This window comes from Phodopus roborovskii, unplaced genomic scaffold, assembly GCF_943737965.1.
Source record: "Phodopus roborovskii unplaced genomic scaffold, PHOROB, whole genome shotgun sequence".
NCBI lineage: Eukaryota > Metazoa > Chordata > Mammalia > Rodentia > Cricetidae > Phodopus > Phodopus roborovskii.
The window spans coordinates 47,404-67,642 of NW_026125258.1; the positions used below are offsets into that span (position 1 = coordinate 47,404).

Genomic DNA, 20,239 nt, shown 5'->3' on the forward strand with positions numbered 1-20,239 from the left:
GAGTATGAATACCTGCTGGTCTTCCAGAGCACCCAAGTTAGGTACCCAGTAAATACTGACAGAGTCACAGCCTTGTGAAACTCCACGCCCAGAGTATCCAAAGCATTCTTCTGTTCCAAAGCACTCTTCTTTTTCCCCTCAAGTACACACACACACACACACACACACACACACACACACACCACACACCACCTAAAATTTAAAAAGAAATCCTAAAGTAAACTCCAATAAGAAAGTTCCTGCTTTTGGGTTGTGAGCCTAGCCTTTAATGGCTGAACCATCATCTCTCCACCCCAAATATTTGCAGAAGCAAGATCCCAAAAAGATAATCACTTACAATGAAGCCATGGATAGTCCAGATCAATGAAGGACCACACTGCCTATTTGTAACTTTTCTGCAGCATTAGAGCCACAGTTTGTGGGGGACACAAGGCTTTTATGCTCCAAGATCTTCAGTGCAGCAGAGGAACCATAAGTAGAATCACAGGATAATATATACAAATATACTTGTGTGTGTGTGCGCGCGGTCGCGCGTATAGTTATTTTTTTAAAAGGCATCTGAAAGTAATTAGACTTCTTAAGGAATCAAATTTATTTCAAGAGACTACACATGGTTATTTAATCTCCAATACCAAATAGTCTTTTTTCTTTTATTTTGTTAGTTTTTGTTTTTAAGTGTGAATGCAAATGATTAATGAATACAGCCTTAACAAGCTTGGTTCCAAAGTTCCTGCTGCCATTGACTTGGGCAACAAATGACCCACTGGAAAGGCAAATCCACTTACTAGGTATCTGTATCTTGTTCTGTGGCTAAAGTGATACACTAATCATGAGGAACCCAGAATGATGCAACATTTTCCCCTATTCTGCCCTTGATCTTTTGGTTTTATCCTGTAAGAATGCTGGATAAATGCCTTGAAGTTTGCAGGGAGAAAGAAGGAGGGAGGGAGAGAGAAAGAGAGACAGAGAGAGAGGGAGGGAGGGAGAGGAGAGGAGGGGAGGGGAGGGAGGGGAGGGAGGGGGGAGGGGAGAGGAGAGGAAAGAAAGAAAGAAAGAAAGAAAGAAAGAAAGAAAGAAAGAGGAAGGAAGGAAGGAAGGAAGGAAGGAAGGAAGGAAGGAAGGAAGGAAGGAAGGAAGAAGTCCCTATTTGCCAACAGAGTGTCACTGAACTACTCCCAAAGAGAAAGAAACAGCAGGTTGAGAACAGACACTGTCACATATTCCAACACAGTCTGGACCACCCCATGTCAGGCAAATGGAAATTATGGGATTCTTCAGTCAGAAAGGCTGCCACAAACAGAAGATGACAACGTTAATGTCAAAGGAGTTCTAAGCAATTTATCTCAGGCAGCAGTGAAGTGTGTCAAGAAAGTCTGCTTTCAGGCAGTGAGGTAGCTTACTTAACACTTACTCCACTAGGATGGGACGAACCTACCCCTCCCCAGAAATGCTTTCTAATGAGGGCAAAACAAACCCATGTTATATCCAGGCACTTAGAATGGGATGGAGAGGATGTTCTCTCTGGTGGGCATCTTATGCAAGCAGAAACTTTCCCCTATGAAATACCTTCCAAGTGTGTATCTAACAGAAACAGCTGCCAAGTGGCCACACGAGTTCCCCTAAGGACATTCAAAGACATAAAACATCCAAGAACTCAAATCCTGATACACAACTACAGCAAACTATCATCCTTACAACCAAAGCATCCTTCCTTCCCTCATGTCAGCCACTGCAGCCTCCTCATGATTTTATGCTTCGTGGATTGCAAATGATGAATGTTTTAAAGCTTTCACCTGTGCAGCAGTGTCTGGTGCAATTGCACTGCTAACAGGGAGATAAGCACTTGTGACAAGGGAGAGTCAGGGATAAAGAAATTCCCAGAACAAAATGACTGTCTTATCAAGTCCATGGAAACTCTAAGTTCAAAAGCACATTGGAGGTATCTGAACTCCACAGCCAAAGAAATGCATGAATATGGTTACCTTTGTTCATTTCATTGAATTCTTTGCAAGTCACCTTGGAGATGCAAGACAGACAGTTGGTCAGGGAAAGAAACAGAAGTTCCTGAATGCTGATGACATTGAAGTTCTCTACTAGGCACTTACCACATCCAGTATTCTCTGGAATCTAAGTGAGGAATGACTCCTCCCTTTACAATGAGGAGGGGCCTTAGGTTCAGTGGGTAAAAGGGCAAATCCACCCAACTCTAACACTCCTACCCTTTGCCCTCCTTTACATTACACACGATGTTGCAATATTCTCCCTACTGGTCTTTCAACTTCTCCATTCTCCAATCCATCCTCCTATTTGGTAAAAGATTCATCTTTCTATCATGGAATTTCTATCATGTCTCCACTTCCTATAGTATAAAATCTAAACTCCTCTGAAAGGTATGGGAGGGGCCTTCCAAATCCAGCCCATCTATTTCTCACTAGTTCTTCTCTACTCACCTCCTCCCATGCATCTCAGCTCAAGGTGTGCTGACCATTGTAGCTTCCTCTCAAGACACTGAGAACCTTCAGCTATGGCCTATCCAAATGAGCCCCTCTCATTGATAGAGAGCATGAGATGTGTGGTCAACCTGCCTACTAATAAATTCTGCATCATTCACTTACTACCCAGGTAACCCTAAGCATACAACTTCACCTCCTGGTGTCTTGTTTCCTCATCTTCAGAGGAGCACCAAGGACATTTTTAAGGGATAGTTGTGGGGTTGAAAAGAGACAAATATTCATAAAATAATTCCATACCCTCTTAGGGCCAATATTTTTCAGATAGCTCCAATCCAGAGAATTCCAATTATTGATTACATGCTTCCTCCTTCAGGTCTTTCCAACTAATTTGTTCTTAAGAATAAGACTACTCTTTATGCTGTATTTTATAAGTTAGTGGTTTCCCTGGCCTCTACCCACTAGATATCTATACCTTATCTATACCATGATAGCCTCCAGCAGTTCAGGACTTGAGGGGGATATTACAGAGTCAATGGACTTTTGACTTTTCTATCTGAGGGAGCAAAACTTAACTCTCAGGGACTAGCAAAAAAGAAAAAAAGAAAGAAAGAAAGAGAGAGAGAGAGAGAGAGAGAGAAAGAAAGAAAGAAAGAAAGAAAGAAAGAAAAGAAAAGAAAAGAAAAAGGAAGAAAGAAAAGAAAACACACACACCTACCTGACATGGCCATCCACATAGCTTCTGCTGTGACAACCATAAATGTGTCTACATACAGTAAAGACATAACCACAGAGGCAATCTCCACACTTCCACACCTCCCTTGGGAAATACTCCTTTAAGCCCAGGGTTATTGGCCAGTGCTGGAACACTTGTCTGCCATCTGTGAAACCCTGGGTTAAATCTATCAATTCCAATACTGCCTCCTTAAAACAACTACTGCTGCTTGTGAAGTTCCAAGTGAGCAAAATAGCTACATCCATCACTAGTCTCTTCATAGTGCTCATCACATGCCACAATCTAAGCCCTTCCTGATGAATTATTTCTTTTAGCCTTCTAGCACCCAAAAGGCAGAAGAGCTTACATTTTGTTGACAATAAAAATTGGGGTGCAAAAAGGCTAGCAACTTACTCAAGCTATATCTTGATCTCATCCTGTCTAACTGCAGCTCCCAAAGGAGTTCTGTAGCAATTCCAAGAATGAATACCTAGATGGATACGTGAACTGATGAAATGATGAGTGATGCCATCTTTTCCATAACAACTATGGTTTTCTGAGTCTCAGGGTCAGTGAACTATCAGTCTCTTGGTGGTCCCATAGTGCCAAAATAATTGTTTATCAGAAAATCCATGCCCAGCTTCGGTTCTCCAAAGCTATTTGGGCATTTTGTCAGAATTCTGCTATTCTAAATACTCTATATTTGTTCCCAGTAATGTAAACTATGCCTTCTAGCTTTGCTTTATGACAGTTTCATTCAATATGCACATGAAATCTAAATTTCTACGCACTGATCACTCCTTCCCAACTACTGTGAGATGCAATAATATTTTTCCAACAATATTTTTCACAGAAAACCCTTCCAAATGTGAAGGAAAATCACTTTTAAATATTATGTTTCTTAGAAGCTCTATATCCAGTGCTGGGCAGAGACAAAGTGTACAGTTGTTGCACTGATCCATAAGCATGGATGCTTGCATATACATTAAGTATCAAGACCTGAAGAATGAGGCAAGTATTAAGAGAGAATAAAGTTCATCATAGAACAAGACTTGTGGGTTCAATGAATGAGGCAGCTTACTAGCCCTTAGTTTGAATTCCCAGATGACTCTGACATTTCAGTGCTTAGGAAATTACTCAATCTCTTTTAGATTTTGTTTCTTCACTTAACAAGAAAGGTTAATAATGTCAACATAGAACACCATGTTAGTTTCACTACCATGAAAAGTATTTGAGGAAGTCAACTTAAAAGCAGAACAAGTTATTTTGGTCACAGTTTGGGAGGGGTCATCCATGGTTGCTTGGCTCCATTATTAGGGGTGTGTGTTGAGGCAGAATAGCATGAAAACGAGCCTGTATTGGAACAAAAGCTGCTCATCTTATGGTTGCTAGGAAAGAGGGAGACATAGTAGCAAGGACATGCCAAGACAAGATCTACCCAAGCCAAACACACCCCAACCAACTTACTCATTCCAACAGTCATCACCCCCTAGTTTTCATCACTTCCCATTAACACCATCAAGGTATGAATCCATCAATGGATCCATCCACTGATAAGATTCAATCCTCATGATACAGTTGCTCTTAATAGTTGATCAGTTGTCAACCAAGCCTTCACTTTTTAAGCCTTGGGAATACATCATATCCAAACCAGAGCAATCACTGTTGTAAAGAAAAGACTGAATGAAATAATACATGTATGTAAAGTGACGACTTCCTAACAGGTATCTATAGTACTGTCAATGGCTATAACACCATCTTAGGTTTACACACACTTCAGTAACAGGGGAATCATAGAGGTAAACACACAGTGGCACAATCTCACTCATATGTAGAATACAAGAGTTGATCTTAGGGGGTGCTGATGTTAGCATGATCAGTAAAATGAACTCCAACCCCAGAATCCATGAAAAAAAATAAACAAACAAAAAACAGGCATGGTGATATATACTTGTAATCTCAGTACTGGGGAATGGCAAGAAGGAAGATCCCTGGGGTTCACCAGAGAGCTAGCCTTAACTATTTGACTAGTCCCAGTCTAGTGAGAGACAATGTCTCAGAAATAAGGTACATGACTCCTGAAGAATAGCACCCAAGGTTGATCTCTGGCTTGTAAATGTTATGTGCATTCATGCACACACACATACACCTGCACACACACACACACACACACACACACACACACACACACACACTGATCCTATACACGTTGAACTAAGAATGGTAATATCGGAGCTTAGCAAGTATGAGAGAAAGGTATATTAAGAAAGCTTGACTAAGTGAGACGGGAAAAGGAGTTCCCATCATTCATGCACAACAAGAAGACCATGAGATTGTAGAAAGCTAGAAGAAAGTATTTGGAGGACTGGTGAGATTGCTCAGTGGGTGGGGGAACTTGTAGCCAAGCTCATTGAGCTGATTAAAATCCACAGAACCACACAAGGGGAAAACTGACTACCATGGTTGTCTTCTAACTACCACAAAGTGCAATGTGGCACACACAACCACCACCACCACTACACACACATTAAATAAATATGTTTTAAAAAATGTGAATGTTTTCCTCATAAAGAATGATAAATATTTGAGAAGATAAATACATTTACCCTGATTTGAACATTCCACAAGATGCTGTTGGGTACTCCATACATAGTTTCATATATCACTTTAAAAAATAAATATAAATAAGCAAAGAAAATAAAACTGATTAAGTTGGGCAAAGACACACATTGATTGCATCATCAGAATTAGGCCTCCGTGCTCTTCCATGCCATCCTATTTTGCCTGAGTCCTTTCATAAAGTAGAGGGTCAAAGCTTAGGCAATGAAGCAATACTTTATTAGCCAGCCAATGCATGAATAAGCTCATATATCTTGTGACATCACCAATGTCTCAGATGTACTTTGACATTTCTCAAAGTATTTAGCCACAGGGAAATAATCAGACACAAAGCAACACACAGGTCACATACACATGGATTCAAAGATAAGTTCCCTGCCCTCATGGTTCCACTGTCTAAGGAAGGAACTTCACATGTGATTTAGACTCAGGGCAGATCATGGTTTAGGTTATGACATTCACTACAGTAAATATAAGGTCCCTACCACACTCCATGTGTAAATGTAATTATACTTTTACTTTAAAATACTTCACAATTGCTTCTCCAATTCTATCTGGTCTAGAAGGTCTCAGATTGATGGGAGATGCCATTATGTATATATGTTTCTCATACTGGTTAATAATAAAGCACTGTTGGCCAATAGGAAAGGAAGATAGGAGGGACTAGGAGACAAGGAGGAAATAGGAAGTAGGGAGGAGGGGTCAAGATGGAGAGTCTGGAGAAAGCAGTATGCCGCCGGCTCCCCGGTAAGAGAAATACATAGATCAGCAGAAATGGGTTAATAATTAAGGCAGAGCTAGCAGATAAGAAACAAGTAACCGGGCCAACAGTATTGTATCAAATACAGAGTCTCTGTGTGTTATTTGGGGCTGGCGCAGCGGCAGGACAAGACCGGGCGTCGGCGGGCAGAAAAACCAAACTCGTTACAAATGGCGCCCACATGGCTAGTAAGAACTTCCACTTAAAATTTAACAAAAGGTTAAAAAAGGGTTTTAGAAACAAAAGAACAGAGATAAGCAAGGTTTCTTGGTAACAGCATTTTTCTCGGTTGGACTCTGTTTTGCAAGAGACAAGCAGATATTTGCGCGGCTCCTTAAAGGGAAGGTTCCTGACTCAGCTTAAGCGGCAAAAAACCGCACAGCTTTTAAATAACTCTGCTAACAATTTATTGGTGTGTATGAGAGATGGCAATGGCAGTGACCACATCTCCAAGCCGGCAGCATGCTTTCTGGGTGGCAGCGCAGACCAAGGCGGTGAGCACAGCTTTCCGTGCTGGCGCTAAAAGTACCCGCCACCATCTTTGGTAAACCGCGGCTGACACAGCTATGACTTTCATTTTAGCAATGTTGTTGTTTACCAGATAAAAGACTTGTGGCCAGAAAAAGATAAAGATTTACAGTAGAGACAGATTCACATTAAGAAAAGGTGCTAAAAGTTTACAGTGTGTTTAAAAAAAAAAAAATACATAGGCTTGGGAGAGAAAAATAAAATGGTTTTAAATAGACAAAGAGGAACTGGGTGTGGTGGCACACGCCTTTAATCCCAGCACTCAGGAGACAGAGGCAAGCAGATCTCTGTGATTTCAAAGTAAACCTGGTATGCAGAGTGAATTCCAGGACAGATAAGAATTACACAGAGAAACCCTGTCTCAAAAAATAAAAAATAAAAAGTAAAAGAAACAGAGTAATAATAAAGCCACATAAAGATGAAAAGCTCAGAGAGAATCTGGTTACTGTATGCTATTGTGTTGTCTCTACATTGTTTGACTGCTGAGAAAATAACAACAACTGATAAAGGAAATGCTGCTGGATTAATTCAATTTATATATTTTAAAAATGCTTTGACTCCAACATTTAAGTTCAAGGACAAGTTACTGGGGAAAAGGATTTCTATTTTTGTTTCCACAGAAAATGAAAAGCTGTGGATTCCTTGCAGACTAATGTGGTTTGAGCAAGCCAGGCCCCCTGAAACAGTCGCTGGTGATCCTACATTCAAAACAGCTGGACAAAGCAGCCTTGCAGACTTACAGCCAGGATTTCTGCATCTTCTTAGGATCCCCATGACAGCTCCCCCTATCAGCAGGAAGTAGTTTGGAAAGAACGACGCCCAAATTCCCAAATATCGTTTATAAATGTTTGTTTCCATTTAAATGGATTTGCTTATAAATGGTTAATGATCACAGCCAATTCTTTTTAAAGGTAAAAAGGGAATTATGGTATAGATATGAATACTTTGTTTTGGAATGGATTTTCATTTATTGATACAATTTAAGGTCAATAAGGTGATATGTATATTTCTCCTCTTGTTTAGGTATTGTGTTTATTGAGCTCAGTTAGAAATGTAATGTATAATGTAGTACAGATTATAGATAGATTCCTATGATAGTTAGAACTTATAGTTAAGTTAGTTAGTATTTCTAGATATACAGACATATATTTGAGATGGATAGGCATTCTTCAAACCTTTCAAAGACCTACAGAATATGGCATTTAAAATGACTTAGGGTTTTACTTGACAATGAGACATAATTGCTCCTGGTAATACCACCCGCACCAGAAAGGAAGATGGACATCGAAGAAATGCATTATGAAGTTTGCTTCCAATATGGCAAGACTAGCCATTTGGACAAGATACTGCTCTTGTCTGGACTGTTTGACTTTATGCTGTATATACTGGACATGCAGGACCCACAGAAAAGTGACTGCTGATTCAAGATGGACATTGCTACAGAGTTCCTGCTTCATGGAAGAGTCTGCGAGACAGTATGCAGGACACAGAGAAAAGTGACTGACAAACTGCGAATACAAGAAGACAGTTTAAAGTTTCCTGCATTGCTGAAGAGTCTGCCAGACACACTATGGCCTATGGGCTGAAGATGGAAGATTACAAAAGAACTTCGGGTGACCACGCAGTGAGTTGTCTCTGTCATTTCTAGAGCTTATATATTTTCCTTCTGTGGTCTTTGAAGGAGTTGAAGACAGATGGTTATGGTTATAGTTTTCATTAGTTAGGATTAAAGATAAGTTACTTAGACTTTAGACACACAAAGATAGAATAGATGATGGAATATTTTCTTCAAATCTTGCTAAATGTTAATGGACTAAATACTGTTAAGTGTGATTCTTACTTGTTAACTGTTGTATAATATATTTTGCTATGTTAAGGTTAAAACCCTTCTTTTTATTTAAACAGAAAAGAGGAGATGATGGGAGATGCCATTATGTATATATGTTTCTCATACTGGTTAATAATAAAGCACTGTTGGCCAATAGGAAAGGAAGATAGGAGGGACTAGGAGACAAGGAGGAAATAGGAAGTAGGGAGGAGGGGTCAAGATGGAGAGTCTGGAGAAAGCAGTATGCCGCCGGCTCCCCGGTAAGAGAAATACATAGATCAGCAGAAATGGGTTAATAATTAAGGCAGAGCTAGCAGATAAGAAACAAGTAACCGGGCCAACAGTATTGTATCAAATACAGAGTCTCTGTGTGTTATTTGGGGCTGGCGCAGCGGCAGGACAAGACCGGGCGTCGGCGGGCAGAAAAACCATACTCGTTACATCAGATTCTATGTTAATTTGTGCAATACACTCCTAACACACATTTTATAGTGTTGGAGGTTTTGTTTCACAAAAGATAGAAAAAGAAGGCAAAGATATCCAAATAATTGAATTATTATAAAAGACTGCCATACTACCCCTGAAATCAGATTAAGGACTACTGTTTAATTGTCAAACTTTCATCCAGTAACTGATGGAAGCAGCTAACTGCTAGGCCAAGCTCCCAGAGTCCAGTAGAAGAAGGGGAGGAGCAATAAAATGAGCAAAGGGGTCAAGACCAGGATGGGGAAGCCCACAGAAACAACTGACCTGAGCTAGTGGGAGTTCACCAACTCTGGACTGACAGTGGTAGAAACTGAATAGGACCAAACTAGACTCCCTGAATGCAGATGACAGAGAATAGATTGGGTAGTATATGAAGCCATGGGCAATGGGCCCAGGATCTATCCCTATACATGAACTGGCTTTTTGGAGCCCATTCTCTATGGAGAAATACCTTGCTCAGCTTAGATGTGGGGTGGGGGGGGGGAGGGGTTTGGTCAGGCTTCAGCCAGGTAATAGGACAGACTTTTTTGACTCCCCATAGGAGGGCATACTTACTCCGAGGAGTGGATGTGGGGGTGGAGTGAAGGGAGGGTAGAGGGAAAGGGGTGAGAGGAGAGGAGAACTGGGATTGGTTTAAAAATGATATAATGTGTATTTACTTTTTAATAAAAACTGAAGAGAACCATTATGAGATCATATTTATTCAGAGAGAATGGAGGTTGTTTTCCAATTTATTTAAGAAGGAAGTCATACTGTCAAGACAAATTCAAAAGACTGGACACTCCGAGAGTGCCAAGTCTCCATGATATTTGAAATAAATGAATAGGTCAACCCAGATATCCGAATGCCATACAGTTCTGAAATGCTGTATTCACCAGAATTCTAAGCACAGCACCCCAGAGCTAGGGAGAATAAAATAAGCCATATTTTCCCTCCCTCCCTCACAAACTACAAACCCAGACCCCATCCATGAGTATCACCGCCTTTCCCTCATTCTTTCCAGCTCAAGAGGCTTCCTGAAAAGGAGCCCTAACTTCAACTTCTAAGGCATCTCATCTCCTTCACCTCCAAGGAAGGAATCCTACAGAGAGCTTTCAACCATTTCCCTCTCCTCAAGCTGCCAGACTCCTCAAGCCTATTCTTTCTGCTCCCACCACCTCAGATGACCCTTGGCCTGTCACTGTCCCAGTCCACTCTGGCAAGCCCACCCCACCTCTGTTGATGCTGGTTGGCTTCCCAGTTCTCCACCTCCATATTCTTGTGGACCTTTCTTCCACTGATGTTCAGAAAATATAAAGGGCTAAGCACAGTGTCTGTCTTGTGGTCTTTTAAAACAACTAGTTGTAGTGAGATATCCACCTGCCCCGCACCTGTTGCACTGACCACACCCATTGGGGGTGGGGACAGGGGTGGATGTGATGTGGAGGAACTAGGTCTTGGTCGGGAACCAGAACTCTCTCTTACTTCCTGGACAGAAAGCATCCTCTGGAAGCATCCTTGGGACTGGAACCTGCTGGCATTCATCTGTCTCTGTTGTAAGTTATTTCTCCCAGAATAAACATCTATTCAGCTATCTGTTTTCCCCATCCTTATTTTTCCATGATAACCAGTCTGGTGACTAGTGTTACTCTGGCCTTTATTAATTCTCCCCCATAAACCCACTCTAGGACTCTCTCAATGACCTACAGATATCTTCTTCACCCACATATCTGCAGGCTGTTTCCCTTATTCCTTAACCTGGAATTGGTTAATCCATGCATGCTTATTTACACTTCTTCCCATCTTTAACTTATAGGGCATCCTGTTATCCCAGCTCTTTCCCAGAAGGCTCAGACCAGAGTTAATCAGCATGTATTAGTGGACTGGAATTTGCAAAGTCTAAAATCCTTTTGCCTGCTACTACCTCTGGCCACCATATCTGAAAACATATGACATATAACACAGCCTATTCCCGTATCATGGCAACCTCTTCTCTGATACTGGCACATCCCCCACTTGCTGACTTCTTTGAACTATCACACATGTGACCTCTCCAGAGTAGATTTCCCTGACCACCAAAGACAAAATGGCAACATCCTACCACATCATCCATTGCCAAAGACTGCTGTATGTTAGACATACACTCCCAGCTCACCTGGATCAATGTCTCCAGCTCCTGGGGGCTCACACAGATATGATCTCTCAAGAATTCTGCCTTTTCCAAGGCGATGGTGTTCTTCTGACTGCTCTCAAAGGGCTGCTCCAATGCCCGAAAGACAAGGCCACCTGTGACGAGGTAGACCACCACAACCACAAAGATGGCAACCACTGTTTTCCACTTCATAACTGTTTGCAGGCCTCCCTGGGAGGCGCCTTCCATCCTGGCTACCACCGTGGCTCTGGAGGAAATGGAGAGGCGGGGAACCGGATGGTGCCCGTTACTGGCACTCTTGGGCTGGCACACGGGTGGAGTTGCTGCAGGCACGGCCACTGAGGAAGCAGGTAGAGAAGAGGAGAGAATTTGTTTATAAATACAAAACACTGAAGTCATCAGAAACAAAGAACAGATGTCTTCCTTCAACTGCCTTTCCAAATGTAGGGATGAAAAACTGGTTTACCAAGCCTGCAGTTGGGGAATTTGATCAGTTGTTGAGTACCTGCCTTTTGTTGTTCTTTTTTTTTTTTTTTTTTTTATGATTTCTTAAAAGTGAGCATCCATCAGGAAACCTAATTCTAAAGGGGAGGCTACCAGTGAGTTTAAAAACACTTATATTTTCCTCAAGGATCCAAACTGGAAAGCTATCTTATATTTATTTATACCTCTTCTCCTCCCTCGGCTACTATGTTCAAATGTGTACGAATCATCATATTTAAAAAAACAAACCTATTACTCAGACTGAAGAAAAGCAAGCAGAAGAGGGGCATATAGCTATTCTGTCTAAGCACAGAAGCAGAGAAGAGATGGACGTCCAGTGACTTTAAAAGCCCATCTCTGAGACTGGGAGATGGCGCAGGCAAGCATGAGGACTTGAGTTTGGATCCCCAACACCCACATAAAAAGCCAGGTGCAGCAGCCCACACCTGGGACTAGCTCTGGGGGAGTAGAAACAAGCAGATGTCTGGTTTGCTAGTCAACCATTCTATCCAATCTTTGAGTTTCTGATTCAATGAGAGATTCAGTCTCAAAATAATAATAATAATAATAATAATAATAACGTAAGGAATGGTAGGAAACACCTGACACTGACCTCTGACCTCCATTTCCATAGGCACACATATTCACATACGAAGAAATCCATGTACAAATACATACTTACAACCCTCCCTCCAAAACTGAAGAAACAGAGAGAGAGAGAGAGAGAGAGAGAGAAAGGAGAGTGAATAATTAAGAGCCTGTCATTTCACAAAATGAAGCAAAGAAGCTAATCCCAAGCTAAGGAAGAAGGGTCAAAGGTCAGGCACAGTAGAGAGGTCTGGGACTTGCCTAGATAGGTGGCTATAATTGGGGAAGGAAGAAAGAGTGATGGTTTATGTCAATTAGCCCTCTTGCCTGAAAAAATAATAAGAATAAAATAGATCCCAAGTGCATTGCCTAATAGAAAATGCAATGACTTTGGTGTAACCACTGCTGAGCTATTAGCAACGGAATTTTTTTTTCCTCCAGTTATCATCCAGTAAGAAGCCACTGGAAATGAAATTTCCCCTGGTGCTCAGAACACAGAATTTGTTAAGGTCCCCAGTTCTCTATACAGGCAATTTCATTACCTTAGCAATAAATACATTAAGCTGGCAGTTTTTCTGCCAGAGCAGGAGGTTGGAGATAGTGCCACGCACTACAGAGCTCTGTCTTGTGCAACAATGAGCAGTCGAGGCACTGAGATGTGTTCTTGCTTTTAGTATCCTGGTTCTCATTAAGCCTCTGCTAGGGCAGCACTCACACACACCCGCTGTTGTGTAAATAAGGTATTAGCATATACGTGTGCAGATAATACTGCTCCAGTGGGGCTAGACGGCTCCATCTCTACACTGGGGGTGTCAAGGTGATTCTGTCATGTGACTCTTCCTGGAAAACAGGCCTGAACCTGACCCACCTGGCTGGAAGGGTGGTTGTTTAGAAAAATCTTTGCCTATAAACATCTGCTCTCCGAGGCCCTGGAAATCAGTTTTTCTCTTTGAAACCAGGCCAACTGCCCACCTTTTACTAGATATTACTCTATTCGACAGTTATTCAATATTAAATTCTTCTTGAGCTTAACGTGAGCACAAACTTCTCCATAGTCTCCAGACTTATCTATACATTCAAATCATCCAGTTAGGAATCATGGCCTTTAACCTTCCTTGAAAGACACTGAACTCAGGTTCCCACTTGCCCTTGTTGACGCCAAGGAGACAGCTTTGTGTCTAGGACAGTTTCCTTCAGCACTGAACTTCTCATCCATTCTGCCTCTCCATCCATGGCTATAGTCTCATTAAGGCCATCAGCATGTCTTGTCTAGTAGCCTCCTAAGTCATTTCCCCATTTCCACTTGACCACTTAATCTTGAGTTAACCCTTACTCTTTGAAGTACTTCTTTCCATCCACCTCATCAGAAAAAAAAAAAAAAAAAAAAAAAAAAGCCTCCAAAGACACCTACATCTTAACCCCGGCAGCTGTGAAAACATTACCTTACATAGCATGGTTATGATTAAAGGTCCTGAAGTGAGGAGATTGTCCTAGATTGTGGGTGCCATCACAAGACCAAATGGCAGTAATACAGGTAGAGAATAAAGGCAAAAGCAGAGACTGGAATCACACAGCTGTGAGCCGAGCTATGGTCACACTAGAAAATGGTCCTCCCCTACAACCTCCCAAAAGAAACCAGCTAATTATAAATTGCTGTTTGAGGCCACTATGTTTGTGATCATTCATTTGCAGTCCCAAGAAATAAACATACTTTTTCTAGATTAGTCTCCCTGGCCCAGCACCCACTGCTTCAGGCTAACATAACATGCTTACCTCCCGGATCCCTCATTAGACTAAAAGATCTACAGAGTCAGGCATCATCTCAGCCCCCTTGCTTCTCTGTCCCCAGGGACCAGCACGGCGCCTGGCACACAATAGGCAGCCAACCAATGATGACTGGATATGGAATGGAGGAGAATTGGCACGGTGCAATCACACACACAATTCGGACAAGCACTACCAGACTAAAAATAATGGCAATGCACCAGTATGGAAAAGCAGGTCAGACACAGTAGCAGCCTGTTCTAAGCACCACACAGCAGCCCAGAATCTGTAAACTCATAACCACATGGTTCTCAGCCCTAAGCCGCCTCCTTTGTGAAATCTTTCTGGACTCCTCCGTGCGGACTCACCAGCCTGTGTCTACAATTTATCTCTCCATGAGCCTGTATATTTTTGGAGCCAGAGAGCATCACTCTTTCTTCTTTAGATAGCTGTGGTCTCTATATGTAGCCCAGGCTAGACTTACTCCGAAATCCTCCCATCTTTGCCTCTCAAATGCTAGATGAGAGGTGTGTGCCATGACCCAGCAGAAAGAAAATCTTCCAGTTCTTGGTAGAGCACCGAAGAAAGGGTGCTTGTTTCCCCTTGTTGCTATCAGTCATTGTTGGCAATGAATATTTTAAACTATGCATAATCACAACCTCAGAATTACCACAACAAGCATTAACATTAATTACCTCAACAATAAGCATTTGCTTAATACTGAATGGACCTAAGAGGCTAGGCAAGAAGCCTCCTGCCTCCTTAGATAGCTGGTTCAGTTCCCTACTTCCAGAGCTCAGCAAAATGCTAAGCAACAATATATGGTCCTGCCTCTCCCAGGCTGAACCCTGAGATATCAGACCATACTTGGATCTTTTAATTTGCTTTGTGTCCTTGGCTTCTTCCCATTTATGATAGATATAATCCAGATTCTAAGTCCTAAAATTTCAAATAAGGATGACTAAGGGAGGCCAGTCCTTGGCCATCATGACCACTTCCCACCAAGGGCAACTGAATCGTCTGATTGGCCCAAACTTATACACACACACACACACACACACACATTCCATCTCTTCTTAGTGCCCCTACCTGGAGAAAGGGACCCATGTCCTTTCACTGATATTCCTGTAAAGCTCTGAAGCAGCCAATAGTAGTCATTGTACCATACGCCAAAGAACTGGGTTCCAAAGTCTTGAGGAGGGGGTTATGTTATGATTTAAACAAATGGGTAAATTAAATATGAGAACATTAAACTTAAGGATAAATAAATAATCTTGCAGCTGGACATGAGGTAGACAAGTTAACCAGACAAGACAAAAAGACAGGATTATGAGAAAAATAAAAGCTAACAGCTAACTAGTTGTTGTTTGCATTTGGCCTTAAATGTATTAACTCTCTCTACTTTGTATATTACAAAATAAAGCAATTGGGCCTTTAAACTGTTTATGTGGTGTTATATAATATACAGTATAAAGGTAAATTGTCATGAGCTATTTAAAGCCTGGTAAAAACATCAAAAACCTGTGGCTGCACAGGTCACAGGCCCTAAGGCAGAACCTCCACTGTTATTCTACTAAATAGACATTATATTCAACTGACTCTTAAAGACTAATTGGTATAGAACAGTGCATCTCTCAACCCTATCAGAGAAGCTCCTTTTGTGGTAGATGCCATTGACATAGGGACCTACAGCTAGTCAAGGTGAGAGAATAAAAGTACAGAATGCTCAGCCCTAAATCAGAGACTACACCACATCCGCTCTTCCCAAGGCTCAGGGATCATTGTGGGAGAAGAATCACATAAGAGTGTATAGGCAGCACAAACAGAATTTGATACAAATCATTTGGGGAAAAAAGCCATAGGAATTGTGTGGGCAGAGAAGAGGTGTAGATCTTGTAGGAATTGGGAGTGAATATGATCAAATTTCAATATATATGAAATTCTCATGAAACCAATAAAAAGAAGAAGAGAGCAACTCTGGGAGCAAGGAAGCTACAAAAACTCCCTGTCCCAGTGAAGGCTGCTGTCTTACCTCTATACCAAAGAGGAAGGAAAACTGCAACCATCTAAGGGCATTATCAATACTCTGTCGGTGAGGGCAGCACAAAGGTGAACTATGAGGTTGCTGTTGTTCATCCTGTAGGATGAACTTCCCAGAAGTGGGAACAGGAAGCCAGAAGCTCATTCATAGAGAGAATACAGAGGAAGCTCTACCCAGAGCTCTGCCCTTCAGAACTCTCTGCCTGCCTCAGCTTCTCCAGCAGTCTCTTGGTCTCTGCTGGTTTCAGGTGCCTTGGTGATGTCTATCTGCTACTATTTGTTCCTTAACTCCAGAAGCCTCACAGGGCACACACTGTTCTACAGAAAACTCAATGGGAAACCCCAGCTGGTTGCCTTATAGGAGCTTCCCTGGTCAATTTTTACTGAATGTTTGTAGCCCCCGCCCCAATTTGATGATGTTACTTTTGGTTTGCTTTCTGAATCAGGCTATTCCAGTCATCTCTACTCAAGGTGTGAGCACCTTATTTAATGGTGTTTCCCTATCTGATTGCTGTTTCTCTTTGTCTGCTACTTGGTATTGATTCTTCTACATTTGCTGTATACTTACTTACAAACTCATTCAAAAACTACCATAGGTACATCTTTTCTCCTATCAGTACAGAACAGATGGTTCTAGAAATCCCAGCACTCCTAATGCTACGTGGAACTGGGCTGGAGAACGGTCTTTCAGGCTTTGGGCCAGTTCTTTGCACCCGTTTGCTAAGGACTGTCTCCAGGAACAGATCTGAATCAAATCAGAAAGTGGCTCAGTTTGAAAAGCACTGAAGCACAAAAAAACAGCTTTATCCCCAAACCATCAACTGGGTGACCTTGGAACTGTCACTTGGATTCTCTGTTTGCTTATCTGTGAAATGTAAATGATAACTTCACTTCTTTTAATCTCACAGGGCTCTCGGAACAGCAAATGAGCTACCCTGGTTTGCTGATGGGAGTGTATTTGCAGATGTCAGGAGACCTGGCAGGGACCTCCGAATGTTACAAAACCTTTTGTGCATTTGACTAAAAATGGAGTTGGCTGCTTTAGCAAATATGACTGCGCATTTCAGCAGCTAGAAATGGATTTGGAGTCTGCTTCCCCCTTGAGGCTGAATAAGTTTTCAGGGGGTATTTTCATTACTCTGCTTATTCTCAAAAACTAGAGTTGCTTTCACTCTAGCAGAAAATTGCCTAGTGATCTGAGATGAGCCATAATGGTCTCTGTCTTCTTTTACAAAGAAACAGATCTGGATGAGGTTGTGGCAGTGGTGGAGGTGGTGGTGACAGTGGTGATGGTGGTGATGGTCCTCAGAGTCCCAGTCAATGCCTGTCACTCTAATAAATACTGTTGACACCACTGCATTGATTCTCGCTCTGGCATTTCTCACACTGTGTGTATCCAGATCTTCCCAGAAGCAGATACCAAAAGTGAGCTAAATGTGCTTATATTTTTATTAAGGGGAATGCATCCATGAAAAGAAATGAGGGAGTGTCAGGTTGGCTAGAGCATCCATCGGACACTATGTTAACCTGCCCTTGAGTAAAGAACAGAGGGGCGAGGGATGGTAATTGGTACTCTAAACCACCCATAGCCTGAGAAAGGTTAGGAAAATCTGTCAAAGAGTTCTTGAGCAAAAGTCAGCATCCACGAATTTCTAGGGGTCCCATGAACAATCCCACCATGGCATCCTTGCAAGTCAATTCTGGGCTGAGAATAGCTCATGAGAAGTACACCTGCTGTACAGCTCATGCCATGAACTTCACAGAAGCTTCGAACAGCCAGTGATCAATTACACACCCTCCAACTGGAGGTCAGCAAGTACATGCTCACAGCCATCACAGCTCCACTACAAAGACAAAGACAATGAAACCCAGACAGCCCCGAGGACTGAGCCAAGGTCAAGTGGCTGGGATTGCAAAGACAGAACTACAATGGGAATAATCTGACTTGGAAGTCAAAACTGCAGTGGAGCATAGGAAAGGCACAATTAATTAAGTAACGAGACCCTTCTGTTCAAGACAAAGAAAGGAATTTGCTTCAGACAGGCCTGAAAATGTTTCCTGGTCTGTGGAGGAGTCACCTTTTATTCCCTAGCAGTGATGGAGTTCTTCCCCATGGAGTGTATCAATAATGGATAGATCCTGTAATGCACTGGCCTATCATACTTCACAGCTCCCACAGAAAAGTATACAGCAGTAAAAAGTCCATAGAGAGCTGATGAGGAAGGAAACATTGGGTGAGAAGTAGATGTGGTCACAATATATGTATACATGTACGAAATTCTCAAAGAACAACTTTAGAAAAAGAAAAAGAACGCACTGGGCGACAACTTCCCTTCCATTGGTTTTTTTTTTTTTTTTTTTTTTTTATGTTTTCTCATGAATATCCAGAATGTTTCCTCATTACCTGATGGGGATGGAAACAGGAGCACATGTGGAAATCAATTTTCTATTACTTGGTTTTCCCATGTCCTGAAGTCTTTACTGTATTGTTCATTCTTAAACCCAATCAACACACATTTGAGCTTGCCTAGTCCCATGCTTAGTACTGGGGGATGTAAATGAATAAGACACGCCTTTTGCCTTCAGAGTCAGCAGAAGAATTGGCACACACCTATGCATACATGAATCTAGCTTACCTTCACAAGGTCATTTACAGGGCAGGGACTCTAACCTATTTTCCCTTCACAGGTAAAGAAACTAAGGCCTAGACAGATGGGCTCTAGTAACTTTTTCAGCAAATAGAGGTAGGCTCCGCTCTGTCTTCAGACTCCTAACCTGAGTGTTCCACTCTGTCTCACTGCTGAAAGCTAACAGTATCCGAAGGGCTAAAGATCTCCTGAAAACATGAAATGGCCACCTCCACCATCACCCATGGAGAGTACAACTGTGTCTGCCAGGTGTACTCACTGGAAGTGTCAATCCACTCCCTCTCATCACCTACCCCCAAGGCTTGAAATCTTTCCCAAAAGCCCCAGCCTAAAGCTCACCAGACTCCCTAAAGGGCTTCCCCAGGACCAGGTAGAATTTACTTTCCACATAGGGCAGGATTGGTAAAAAGCCAGCCAATCCACCTCCAGCATGCCTGCCTGTAGCTATTGAGGCAGGCAGCAGCCAGCCATCAGAAGGGAGTGTGCCCTCCCTAGGATTCCAGAGACCCCAGCAGCCCAACACGGCTTGTCCTGTTTCCATGTGACTCTTATGTCACCAGCAGTCCACCAGCAGAGGACTGGGTAAGGAAAATATGGAGCTGTTTCCAGTCATAAAGAATGTGATTACGTCACTGCAGGAGAATTAATGCAACTGGGGGTAAACATATCATATTAAGCTCATTAAGTCAGCCTCAGAAAAACAAATATTGCGTGTTTCCTCTCATTTGTGGGTCCTAGATTTTACGGAGGCATATGATGATGGGCAGGTAGAAGTGAGACGGGGAGGGGGGAACTAATGGGTAGGGGCAGGGAGATCAGTGGGATTGGATGGAAGGACCCAAAGTATATCATAAACATGTATAGAAATAGTCACATGTAAGTCAGCATAGCAGAGTAGCAGAATTTTAAAGAGTTTAAACTCTAGCATTCCCTCCCTATCTGAGGATCTATAAGCAGGTAACAGTTGCTGGGAGAGGGGGGAGACATCCTTTCCAGTGCTGGGACCACTGGTAAGTTGTCCATGTACCTACACATACCATGATGAAATTCATTGAGACACAGAAAGAGGGGGCGGGAGGGAGAGAGGAAGGAAGAAAAAGGAAGGAAGGAAAGAAAGAAGGAAGGAAGGAAGGAAGGAAGGAAGGAAGGAAGGAAGGAAGGAGAAAGGAAGAAAGAAAAAGTAGAAGGGGGCTTATTGA

At 42.2% G+C, this 20,239-nt stretch overlaps 1 protein-coding gene across 1 annotated transcript in view; it reads right to left on the minus strand.

Moving 5' to 3' along the window:
• Window positions 1-20,239, minus strand: part of LOC127227937 (potassium channel subfamily K member 10-like) — a gene marked incomplete at its 3' end in the record, with an annotated part of 87,605 nt that overhangs the window by 21,538 nt on the left and 45,828 nt on the right. The window contains exon 2 of the mRNA XM_051192310.1: window positions 11,521-11,855. Within this exon, the coding sequence (XP_051048267.1) occupies window positions 11,521-11,855 (335 nt within the window). The remainder of the gene's footprint in view (window positions 1-11,520; window positions 11,856-20,239) is intronic.